This window comes from Ochotona princeps, chromosome 14, assembly GCF_030435755.1.
Source record: "Ochotona princeps isolate mOchPri1 chromosome 14, mOchPri1.hap1, whole genome shotgun sequence".
NCBI lineage: Eukaryota > Metazoa > Chordata > Mammalia > Lagomorpha > Ochotonidae > Ochotona > Ochotona princeps.
In genome coordinates this window covers 32,784,512-32,797,063 of record NC_080845.1, presented here as the reverse complement: position 1 = coordinate 32,797,063, position 12,552 = coordinate 32,784,512, and the positions used below count along the sequence as shown (strand labels likewise).

The window sequence follows — 12,552 nt, the reverse complement described above, 5'->3', positions numbered from 1 at the left end:
TTTTTAAATAATTTAAGAGTTCTTCAGCTGTGTATTTTAAAAAATGCACGTCTATAAAACCAAATAGTTATAAAACATTAAAAAATTAGTTCATTTTACTTATTTTAAAGACAAAGAGGGAGACAGAAGTATCTTTTATCTTTTGGGTTATTCCCCAAATGAATGGAATAACCAGGGCTGGGCCAGGCAGAAGCCAGGGCGTGAGACTCTGGTCTCCCATCTGGGTGGCAGGGACCCAGCCGTTATCTGCTGCCTGCCTGGGTCTGCATTAGCAGGAAGCTGGCATGGAGTGGAGCTAGAATTGAAATGATGTGAGCCTCCTAGCTGGCAGGGGCAAACGCTGGCCCTTAAATAACTTCTGGAAGAGGCTTACACTGAGGAGTAGTAGTCCCTGTCTCAGCTCCACCAGTTACTCAGCTTTGCTTTCCAGTCAGACACATCAACTCCTTAAGCTATCTCTATTAGCATTTTCCAGTATTTTAAAAATGATTACTTTGCTTTTTCTCCCCCTAAGATTATGATTGTGTGTTTCAAAGTCATACTTATAGAGAAGGAGCGGAGGAGAGAGATATCTGCCATCTGCTGGCTTAGTCCTCAGAAGACCACAACGGTCTGCATTGGACTAGGTTGAAAGCAGGAGCCAGGAACTTCATCCAGGTCTTCTGCATGGGTTGCTGGGACCTAATCACTTAGGTCATTGTTTGCTGCTTTCCCAGGTCATTAGCAGGGAGCTGCATCAGTACAGTAGCCAAGACTCGAACCTGTGCCCATATAGGATGCCCGTGTCACCAGTGGTAGCTTCACACGCTGTGCCACAATGCTGGTTCCTATTCTACATGTCAGTTCTGGGTGGTTTATATTTCCCGTTATCATAGTAGTGGATGGTCTACTTCCTGTAGTGACTCCTGCAGCTTTTACTACATTTTACTTTGTTTATTTCCTCTATTGGCTTTGTCTTTTATAATGGAGGCTTTGAGTTTCTATGTTTTCTATTCAGGTTTAAGGCGGGGTGTGGGGTTGGCTGCAGTGGCCTCACAGGCTAATTCTCCACCTGTGGCATTGGCGTGCCTTATGGTGCTGGTTCATTTCCTGGCTGCTCCACTTCTGACCCCGCTCTCAGCTTGCACAGGCCCAGCTCTGGCCGTAGTAGCCAGATGGGTAGTGAGCCAGCAGATGGAAGGTCTCTCTTCTCTTTCTCTCCTTCTCTAATTGTGACTTCTAAGTAAAATAAATAAATAAATCTTTTGTTTTTTAAGGGCATATGTATTGGCATCCTTGCTGACCATTAAGCTTTGCTATAGGCTGAAAGTTGGCATTGAGAACTCCTTAAATTGTCAACATATAAGGGTGTTGGGAGTTGATTTTTCTCCAGAGAATTTTTTTTAAGATCTATTTTTGATGGAAAGGCAGATCAGATTTACAGAGAAAGATCTGTTCACCGTTTCACTCCCCAAATGGCTGCAGCGGCTGGGTAGAGCTGATCTGAAGCCAGGAGCCAGGAGCTTTTTCTGGGTCTCTCATGCGGGTGCACGGTCCGGTCCAATGCTTTGAGCCATCCTCTGCTTTGTCCTGCCATAAGCAGGGAGCGGGATGGAGAGTGGAGCAGCCAGGATGTAGCCATTTAGCCGTTGTGCCAGGCCTTCTCCAGAGAAATTTTGTTTGAACGCTGAGAAGTTGAGAAGGCTAGTTAGACATTGTGGTGGGTGTAGTAGTTAGTCTTTTGTAACTGTAAATAGGGAGAAGTTACTGGTGGAAGGTTTATTTCCCGCTTGTGGCTTCAGCGACTCACAGCCTGAGATGACGCAGCCTTACTGATATGGGATCTGATGAGGGCAGTGATGGTGGAAGGGGGCGGAAGGATCATGTGCTGGGAAGCAGAAAGCCTGCACGATTCTATCCTGCAACCCAGCAACCCAGTTTAACCTAACCACACCGAGAGACCCTCCGCCGCCACCTTCTACCCGTAATCTGTTAACCATTGACACTAATCCAGGAACCATTAAAATAAGATTTTGGGGATCAAGTCCGTACTACATGGCCTTTGGGACATACCAAAACTGATAGCCAAGTCGTAACAGTAAATTTTGGAAGGTAGAGAAATTTGGTCAATTTGTTGTATTAAATGAAATACCTTCTTTGAAAATCTTAAAAAAATTTCATTTATTCCACAGCTGTTGATTTGGGCCAAATTAAATCTTAAAAAAGAAAGAAAAACTTTTTATTTCAGGCCTGGCATAATAGTCTAGTGGCTAAAGTCCTCATTTTGTATCTGCGTCGGCATCCCATGTGGGTGCTAGTTCAGGTCCCAGCTGCCACACTTCACTTCCAGATTCCCTGCTTGTGGCCTGGGAAAGCAGCAGAGGATGACTCAAAGCCTTGGGACCCTGCACCTGCGTGGGAGACCAGGGAGAGGCTCCTGGTCCCTAGTTTTGGATCAACTCAGCTCTAGCTGTTGTGGGCACTTAGGGAGTGAACCAGTGGGTGGAAGGCCTTTCTCTCTGTCTCTCCTTCTGTGGATCTGACTTCTCTATAAAAAAAATTTAAAAAAGATTTAATTTGAAAGTCAGAGAGAACGGGAGAGATATTGAGATTCAGAGAGATTGTTCATCTGCTGGTTGACTTCTAGGTGGCTGCAGTGGCCAGCTGCTGGCCCAGGCCATGGTCAGGAGCCATGGGCTGTATGAATCTCACATGTGAATGCAGGGGTCCAAACACTTAAGCCATCTACTGCTGTTTTTGCCAGGCCTTTGAGAAAGGGACATGGATCAGAAGAACAGCTGGGGTAGAAACTGGTGCCCATGTGGGATGCAGGCTGCATGGTAGGCAGTGGCTTTTATCTGTTGTACTACAACACTGGTCCCCAGATTAAGAAAAGAAAAAAAAGTCATGCTTGTGTCCTCTCAAGCTTACTATTCCACAGATTCCAGTATTGAATTTGGAGATACTTTAATCTTTCTTACTTTTCTCTAGTTTCTCCTTTTTTTTGGTCATTTTAACTATGTAGTATTTTTAATGTTTGAATATGCAAATCAAAATTCTGTGCTGGAGTCAGCCTGTTCTTGGGAAATACCTTTAGCCTCCTTTTGTTGAAATAGTGGCAAAGGACGACCGTGAATGCAGTAATGGTATGAGAAAAGTTCTGTCTGTATTAACCACGGGGCGTGGTATGTATTTGAGACTAGTACTCTGGATTAAATAGCTGTGGTAAATGATCCAAGAACCCTAACACTAGTATTGTGATTTTGTTTTTCTTTTATTTTGTTATTTTTGTTTATTGTGATTTTGATGTGATATCCTTTTAAATGCTGTCCATTTGAGACCTGCTGGGTTAGTCTAGTGCCTGTTTGAATCACAAAACACTCATGTATGGCCCAGCGTGATGGCTTCACCTTGCAAGTGCCAGGATCCCATATGGGCGCCAGTTCATGTCCCAGCTGCTGCACTTCCCATCCAGCTCCCTGCTTGTGGCCTGGGAAAGCAGTTGAGGACGGCCCAAAGCCTTGGGACGCTGTACCCAGCTGTTGTGGCCACTTGGGGAGTGAACTAACAGAAGGAAGATAATTGTCTCTTTTCTCTCTGTAAATCTGATCTGCCTTGCCAAAAACAAACAACAAACACTTATTTGAAGGCTATACCTTATTTTGTCCCTAGTCATGGAAAATGCCATTATCTTACACTTGATCTTAGCCATTATCTTAACAGTTACATGTCTCACGTAGCTTTAGAAAAATATGGCTGGGGGGCACTGTGGTGTAGTGGGTGAAGCTGCTGCCTGAGGCACTGGCATCCCATTGGTACTATTAAGTCCTGCTGCTCTGCTTTCAGTCTAGTTTCCTGCCAATGTGAGTAAAAGATGGCCAAGGTGCTCGGCTCCCTGCCCCTAATGCCCCCCAGTGGAAGACCCAAAAGAAGTTCCTGACTTCAGACTGGCCCAGCTTCAGCTGATGTGGCCATCTGGGGAGTGAACCAGGGGATGGAAGACTCTGTTTTTGTAAATTTTTTTTAGATTTATTTAAAATTTTTATTGTAAAGGCAGATATACAGAGAGGAGGAGAGACAGGAAGATCTTCCTTCTGCTGATTCACTCCCAAAGTGGTTGCAATGGCCAGAGCTGAGCCAATCTGATGCCAGGAGCCCGGAAACTCTTCCAGGTTTCCCATGCGGGTGCAGGGTCCCAGGCTTTGGGCCATCCTCAACTGCTTTCCCAGGCCACAAGTAGGGAGCTGCATGCAAAGTTGGGCTGCTGGGATTAGAACTGGCACCCATGTGTGATCCTGGCATGTGCAAGGTGAGGACTTTAACTGTTAGGCTGCCGCACTGGGCCTGTTTTCGTAAATTCTTTCAAGTAATTGAATGAGCCTTTCCAGGAAAAAAAGATACTGTAAAATGTTTCTGTCAGAATGGAATTAAAAGATTGTTATTTGAAATCCAGGCAGTTTTGTGCTTTTTTTTTTAAAGATGTATTTTTTATTACAAAGTCAGATATACAGAGGAGGAGAGACAGAGAGGAAGATCTTCCGTCCGATGTTTCACTCCCCAAGTGAGCCGCAACGGGCCGGTGCTGTGCCGATCCGATGCTGGGAACCTGAAACCTCTTCCGGGTCTCCCATGCGAGTGCAGGGTCCCAATGCATTGGGCCGTCCTCGACTGCTTTCCCAGGCCACAAGCAGGGAGCTGGATGGGAAGTGGAGCTGCCGGAACCAGAACCGGCGCCCATATGGGATCCTGGCACGTTCAAGGCAAGGACTTTAGCCGCCAGGCCACGCCGCTGGGCCCAGTTTTGTGCTTTTTTAAATCTTCATATTTTGAGGTCTTAAAAAGGCTTTGTAGAATTTTTTGTAATGAGAAAACTGCATGGATTTCCAAATTTATTTGCCACAAAATAAACTTACGTTAGTTCCAACATGTCCGAACCACATCTAGTTAAAGGCATTACGAAGGATAAGACATCAGTTTGAAAAGAGCCCGTCAGAGCAACATGGATTCGACCAGCACTGATGCAAGAATAAGCAGCAGTTTTATAATGGACCTTGTGGGAATAAAGCCACTTATATTCTACAAAATAGAAATTATGGGGACATTCCTGTCATCAAAACAAAGGTGATTTTGCAAGTTTTAGTGGGAAATATTAGTCATCTGACTTATGGTTCTGCACTGACTATTGCATATGCTTCCAAAAGATCTTTAAAGGCCACTCAGTTTTCCTCAGATTATAATGTAACAAACACTGGCATGGACTAAACTGCTTACATTATATATTGAATTTGAAGGAGCTTACATTGAGAAATAGTTTATACATTTTTACCTTTTAATTCTAATATTCCTGTAAACTTTGAGGTCATTTTAGATTTATTTTTTCCACTCAATGTTAAGTTTATTTTTTTTAAAGGATATGCTTTATTTGAAAGACCCACAATCAGAGGAGAGACAGCGCGAGATCTTACATCTGCTGGTTCACTCCCCAAATGGCCCCAATGGCTGGAGCTAGGTCGGTCCAAAGCCAGGAGCTAGGAGTTTCCTCCGGTTCTCTCACACATGGGTGCAGGGACCCAAGGACTTGAGCCATCCTCTGTTGCTTTCCCAGAGCATAAGCAGGGAGCTGAATGGGAAGTGGAGCAGCTGGGACATGAACCATTGCCCATAGGGGATGCTGGCACTACAGGTGGAAGCTTAGCATACTTTGCCATGGTGCTAGCCCCTTATAGTAAGTGGTTCTAAGCATCACTTCAGAATGGTCACACTGTATTGTTCTCTTACCTGCTAGCCCATCTTGGCTATTTAGGTTGCTTCCAACGTTTTATACAAATGATGATGAAATTAATATTAGCTAGCATCTTACTATTTTTATCATTAAAAGTAGATAAAAAATATGAACATTTCCTTGGGCTCGGCAGCGTGGCCTAGTGGCTAAGGTCCTCGCCTTGATCCCATATGGCCGCTGGTTCTAATCCCGGCAGCTCCACTTCCTCTCTATCTCTCCTCCTCTCAGTACATCTGACTTTGTAATAAAAATAAGATAAATCTTAAAAAAAAAAAAATAAATAAAAATATGAACATTTCCAAGCTTTATATATGCTAGATTTCTCTAGAATAGCTTCCACTAGCAGGGTGTGTCAGAGTTCAGTACTTGTTTTGAAAATCACTAACAGTCTTACTGTTTGTAACGTGACTTTTTAGAAGTGCATGCCCATATCCCACCAGGCCTTTAGGAGACTTTAGAAGAGCAAGCTTGTGGATCGTTGTGACTTCTTGCTTGGGGCTGGTCACAGGAGAGCTGACACTGCCGTTTGGCTGTTGATGTTCTTGAGCCCTGGTGGAGCCCATCTCCGAAGAGAATGTTTGGGTCTGCTCAGTGGGGCAAGACTTGTAGGACTCATTTCTTAGGCCCAGTCCCGACTCTGTAACCCTGTGACTGGGGTGCTTAGGGCGTCTTGTGTAAGGTGATTAAGTGGAAATAGTTTTTGTTGTTGTTTGAAGTAACATTATTTTAAAGTCAGAGGTAGAGATGTTCCATCCACGTTTTCACTCCCCGGATGGCCACAGCTGCTAGGACTAGACCAGGCCAGAGCTAGTTTCCTGGGTCTCCCAGTGGGTGCAGGGGCCTAAGCCCCCGGCTGTCTTCTGTTGCTTTCCCAGGCCATTAACAGGGAGCTGGGTTGATGCAGAACAGCCAGAACATGAACTGGTTCCCAGAATGAGTGCTTCAAGGCCTGTATTCCTGGCTTTCCTCAGCCGGCTGCTTTGAGGAGAACATCTGGTTATAGCTACTTCATTTTTGGAACTTTTAGTGCAGAGAGCTCCCTACTGCATAACCTCCCCCCATCTCGCTTCTTGTAAAAAAAGAAATAAAACTCCAAATCATATTTTTCTGGCTCCTGGGCTGTGGGCCAAGCTGTAGAACTGCCTGACCTTATTCCCATGGTAGATGGGTTCTTGGCCTGGGAGAGCTGCCTCCGTGGCTCAGGCCTGGTTAGTGATTCTCAGAAATGTTTGGGAGTAGTTAGTCCCAAGAACTTGTACACCCATCAGATCAGGGTGAGGCCCAGGGGTTGAAAGCAGGCTACCTGGCCCATGTAGTACACTATGACAGGGCCCTCGAGTCTCCATTGTAGTCCTTGGGACTCAGCTTGGTGTTGCTAGTCTTGCCTCAGTTTTGTGAGTACGTGGGGTGGGGCACAGGGGAGCTTCCTCAGCGCTGGCATCCTAGTGAGTTGGCCACACGTGGGAGCAGCACTTGCTGCCTCTACCCACTCTACCCAGCCCACAGACAAGGAGTTAGATTGAAACAGATCAGCTCCACTGGGAGTGTTGCAAGTGAACAAGCCCTTCAGGACAGTGGCTTAGGGGACAGATAATGGAGCCTGGGGAGAAACCATTGTGTCCTGTCAGTGGACAGTCTCAGTCTTCTCCAGCTCAAGCCCAGGGGATTTGGACCTGCGTGGCTGTTGTGTCTTCTCATTCTGCAAGGCAAGATGTAAATCAAGTGGGACCTGCAGGTGCCTCCGGCATTTGGGTCCCTCCGCGGGTACTTCTGCCCCTCTTCGGATCTAGCCAGCAGACTGCTTGACTGGGGATTTGACTTGTTAGGAATGGCCAGCCTCATGGCCACCACAGTGCCATGTCTTTTTCCCTCATGCCTTGATCTCTGATTTCTCCAACTCCAGGTCGCCCCTCCTAATTTCTCAATGTCACAAGTGCCCAGCTGCCCCCAGGCCTACTCTGAGTTACAGACATTGTCCCCCAGTGAGCGGCAATGTGTGGAGACAGTGGTCAACATGGGCTACTCCTACGATTGTGTCCTGAGAGCTATGAAGAAGAAAGGAGAGAATATTGAGCAGGTGAGTGGCTGGCCAGGGAAAGGGGTGCTTGGCCAGGAGTGACTGGGGCCTCAGTTGGAAAGCCCTCGGACTCCTCACCCCAGCCTCCTCTTGTGTGACTCTGCTGGGACTGATGGGGCTGTGTTAGGGAAACCAACACTCTGCCCAGCAGAGCTTCCCTTCTAGGGCTGCTCTGGAGCCCCGGTGTAAGGAGAGTCTGGGGTGCCTAGAAACTCAAGTTACCCAGTTCTCCCCCTCTCTGTCCCCGATAGTGAGACTGTCCATGCTCGCTAAAATTGTCAGGTCTAGGGCAAGCCTTTTGAGGACGTTCTCCCTGGGCTGCCCTCTGATTGCCCCATTTTTGCATGTACCACAAGTATTGGCAAACAGGATATTGTTTAACTCTTGAGAAGCCTGACAACTCTGTGAGAAGGGAAGTGTTTGTTGGAAAACTCACCATTTGTCCAGTCATTTCACCAGGTGGCCAGGAAAATAACACATCTGTGTGGGCGGCGCAGGAATCGCCCAGCCATTTCTTACTTGATTAGAGGCCATCAGTGGGCCTTTTGTAGGTCCGCCCAAGTGGGCATCCAACAGAAACCCTACCCAGCTGAGTGACACAGTGACGGGGAGGTGCTGTGAAGGTGACATTCTAAGAAATGTGTCAGCTGTGGCTACGCCGCCTTTGAGCAGTGACTACTTGTATTTGAAAGAGTGAAGATGCTTCTCCATTCAACAAATAACAGCAGATCCAGTTCAGGGCACAAAGTCAGGTCCCTTCCAGAACCTGGTAGCATGGGTCAAGTGGGGAGCAGACTTTAGTTTGTGTAAGACTTGGAAAGCAGCGGTAGTGGATGTTGAAACCTCTGTTTTCTTAGATTCTCGACTATCTCTTTGCACATGGACAACTTTGTGAGAAGGGCTTTGACCCTCTGTTGGTGGAAGAGGCTTTGGAAATGCACCAGTGTTCAGAAGAAAAGGTGAGAACCTTCAGGCTAAGGAACTGCCAAGTCTCCTAGCCTTATCTAGAATCCCACTGAGGGAAAGGGGAAAATTGACCCCGGGCTAAAAGTTTAGCCAAACTTTTGGATGTCTGGGAAGCTTGCTGGTCTCATTGTTGTCCCCAGGGAACAGCTGTTTGGGAGGCTGGGAGCCTGCATGGGTGGAGGGACCCAGAGGTCAGCAGGTGAGCAGACAGGCTGAGGTGTCAAACCTGTGTGACTGCCGCTCCCAAAGGGACCTCTTGGAAACAGGTGGCTCTGGCTAGAGGACGTGGGATCCCTTTGCAGAGAGAAATGCTTGTTTGCTCTGCTCTGGTGGATGGCTGGATCTTTTTCTTTAATCTCTGTTCTCTTTTGTCCCTTAGATGATGGAGTTTCTTCAGTTAATGAGCAAATTTAAGGAAATGGGCTTTGAACTGAAGGACATTAAGGAAGCGTTGGTATTACACAACAATGACCAGGACAATGCTTTGGAAGACCTCATGGCCCGGGCAGGAGCCAGCTGAGACTTGGCCCTGCCACGGAACCAGCACCCCCAGGAAACCCTGCAGAGCCCACCTGTGGGAAGGCGAAGGGGCACAAACTGCTGAATTTTCCTTTGGGCTTAGCGGGTCAGGTGTGGAGACTGTGCTTGACAGTGTCCGAGCCTAGGGCCTGAGCTGGAAAGGGCAGGAATGGGTGTGTGAGCGCTCCTAGAACTGGCCTGGCTCCTTCTATCTTACATGTATTTATATTTTGAGAAGTGTCCTTCCCCCCTTGGCCCTCCAGAAAGTCTACCTTGGTCTTTTCTGGGGTTTTCTGTGTTTAGCCCTGGCCTGGCTGCCAAGAGGAATCCGGGAGAAGGGGTGAGAGGGCCAAACTCAGTGCTGCTCTGGGACTAGATCTCCCCTGTCCCCACAGTGGTGGACTGAACTCTAATCCATGTTGAGTGCAAGTGAAATGTTCCTCTGGAGTTTCCTTTTCCCCCTTACCGAGGCCTCTTAGTGTTACACTGGTTCTGCGATGTCTGAGGTGTGAAGGATGCGCTTTTCTCCAGGGGCCCCAAGTTGAAAGCATCTCCAGGCGGCAGTTGCTGATGGGCACCGTGCTGGTGTGGTTGGGCCAGTCTGCTGCCCAAGGCTGTAGAGCCCCCATTGTAGGAAGCAGCCATCAGTTTGATCCTTGGCCCCTTTCCTGCACATTCGGTGGGTGGGACAACAGGCCACGGTGATATTGCCCAGTACTAACTGCACTTCTGTTCTCCCTGGACAGCATCTCCCTGCAGCCCACTGCTTTAGAATGACACAATTAGTAACACCTAGTCATAAAAATCAGTCTCTTTGGTTTGTTTTGTATTATGTTGAACATCATTAAAAACCTAAATACAAAGAATATACAGTCTTGAATCTAAAATAATTTGCTAACTATTTTGATTCTTCAGAGAGTACTACTAATAAAAATCTAAAAGGTTTATCTCGCTGTGCTGATCTCCTTATTGCCGAGGGCTGTTTTACTGAAGGTGAGTGGGTGGCGCAGGGACTGCGGGCTGAGATTTGCTGGCGTGGGGCTGTCACCTCAGTCCTTTCTTCCCACTGCAGGCCTGCAGCCCTGGTTTGTGGTTTGCCAGGAGGCCCAGATAAGGGTCTGTTTAGGTCTGACCTAACTCAGTCTGGGCAAGAGACAGGATTTCCTCTAAGATTGACTGGAAGTGGAATGGATTGGACCTTCGGAGGAATCACCCAAGAAATGAGGAAGAGGTCCCTGTGAGCTCTGTGTCCCAGGTGTGCTGGACTTCAACATCTGTCGAACCTGGATGCATCCCTACAGTTTTTTGTCCTTATACTCCTGACTGGGCGTGGGTCTCCTTGAAGAGGCTGTAGACTTAGGGCTGGAGGCAGGACGCCCTCTGGTGGACAAAGGGTGGCTCAGGCCAGATTGCTGCGGGCTGGAGAAAACCACTCTGCCTTTTTTTTTTTTTTTTAAAGATTTATTTTTATTACAAAGTCAGATATACAGAGAGGAGGAGAGATAGAGAGGAAGTGGAGCTGCCGGGACTAGAACCAGCGACCACATGGGATCCCAGCACATTCAAGGCGAGGACCTTAGCCACTAGGCCACGTCACCGGGCCCCCACTCTGCCTTTTAAAACCTTAAAAATGGGCCCGGCATGGCCTAGCGGCTAAAGTCCTCGCCTTGAAAGCCCCGGGATCCCATATGGGCGCCGGTTCTAATCCCGGCAGCTCCACTTCCCATTCAGCTCCCTGCTTGTGGCCTGGGAAAGCAGTCGAGGACGGCCCAATGCTTTGGGACACTGCACCCACGTGGGAGACCCGGAAGAGGTTCCAGGTTCCCGGCTTCGGATCGGTGCAGCACCGGCCCATTGCAGTCACTTGGGGAGTGAATCATTGGACGGAAGATCTTCCTCTCTGTCTCTCCTCCTCTGTGTATATCTGGCTGTAATAAAATGAATAAATCTTAAAAAAAAAAAAAAAAAGGGCCCGGCGGCGTGGCCTAGTGGCTAAGGTCCTTGCCTTGAATGTGCTGGGATCCCATGTGGTCGCTGGTTCTAGTCCCGGCAGCTCCACTTCCCATCCAGCTCCCTGCCTGTGGTCTGGGAAGGCAGTTGAGGAAGGCCCAATGCTTTGGGACCCTGCACCCGCGTGGGAGACCTGGAGGAGGTTCCTGGTTCCCGGCTTCGGATCGGCGCGCACCAGCCCGTTGCGGCTCACTTGGGGAGTAAATCATCGGATGGAGGATCTTCCTCTGTCTCTCCTCCTCTCTGTATATCTGACTTTGTGGTAAAATAAATAAATCTTTAAAAAAACAATAATAAAATAAAACCTTAAAAAAAGTTATTGTTTACCTGAAGGAAATGAGAGGTCACACGGTAATGGGCATCAGGGTCCAGGCTGTACAAATACTAGTTTGTCCCTCTGCAGCCTGGGAAACTGATGGGCACCTGGAGGCCTCCTCTCGTCTTGAGCTTCTTCCTCCTGGAAAAATGTACAAGTAGAATGCAGAGCTGGGTGGAAGTTGAGTCGGAAGCCTCAGACTGTTGACAGTACTTGGTGCCAAAATACAGAATACAGGCCTGTGAGAGGCAGGTGGCTAGGGTGCCCCGGGGAGGAGACTTGGGGCCCTCTAGCTCCTCAGGTGCTCCACGGAGACTGTGGAATCAGAAAAGTGAGGGCATTACATAGCCTATCACCCCCTGCAGAAGCCAGCAATGGGAAAAGAATGCAGTGTCACCAGCACCCTCTTGTGTCTCAAAGCTAGATTGCAGGAAGGGACCTGTAAAGCAAAAACCTGTCACATCTGCTACTGAAGACACAATAAAGTTTATTTGAATTTGAGAAATTTCACTAGCAATGCCATTTTAGCCCGTGGCCATTGTTTTAGTCTTCAAAAACAGGCGCAGAATGGAGCTGACAAAGCTCCTGGGTCAGCGGGTCAGCGTGCTGTCCTTCCCTACTGTGACCTCTGACCTCCAGAGGCTCGAGGCTGCTGACTGCCCCTCCTGCAGTCCTCAACCTTAGAGCAGTTGCAGGATGTCTGCTCCAAGTATGATCCTCCAAAGGTTCAGCAGAACAATGTTCTCCTAGCTCTGAGGGGAAGAACCAAGTCTCCCATCTGGTTTTTCCTCTGGCTCCTGTACCTGGAACTGGGGAGGGATGGCAGTCTGGCCCTGAGAGGAGTGGGGGGGTCCATCCGAGGCCGGTGTGTTCAGATGAGGCCAGCACAGACAGTGCCAGTGG

At 48.0% G+C, this 12,552-nt stretch overlaps 1 protein-coding gene across 3 annotated transcripts in view; it reads left to right on the top strand.

The window, feature by feature from the left end:
* Positions 1 to 10,268, top strand: part of UBAP1 (ubiquitin associated protein 1) — a 50,610-nt gene extending 40,342 nt beyond the window's left edge. For all 3 annotated transcript variants that reach the window (XM_058672945.1, XM_058672943.1, XM_058672944.1), the window contains 3 exons: positions 7,665 to 7,838; positions 8,696 to 8,797; positions 9,184 to 10,268. In XM_058672945.1, the coding sequence (XP_058528928.1) occupies positions 7,665 to 7,838; positions 8,696 to 8,797; positions 9,184 to 9,324 (417 nt within the window). In that variant the 3' untranslated portion in view covers positions 9,325 to 10,268. The remainder of the gene's footprint in view (positions 1 to 7,664; positions 7,839 to 8,695; positions 8,798 to 9,183) is intronic.
* The last annotated feature ends 2,284 nt before the right edge of the window (positions 10,269 to 12,552 follow it).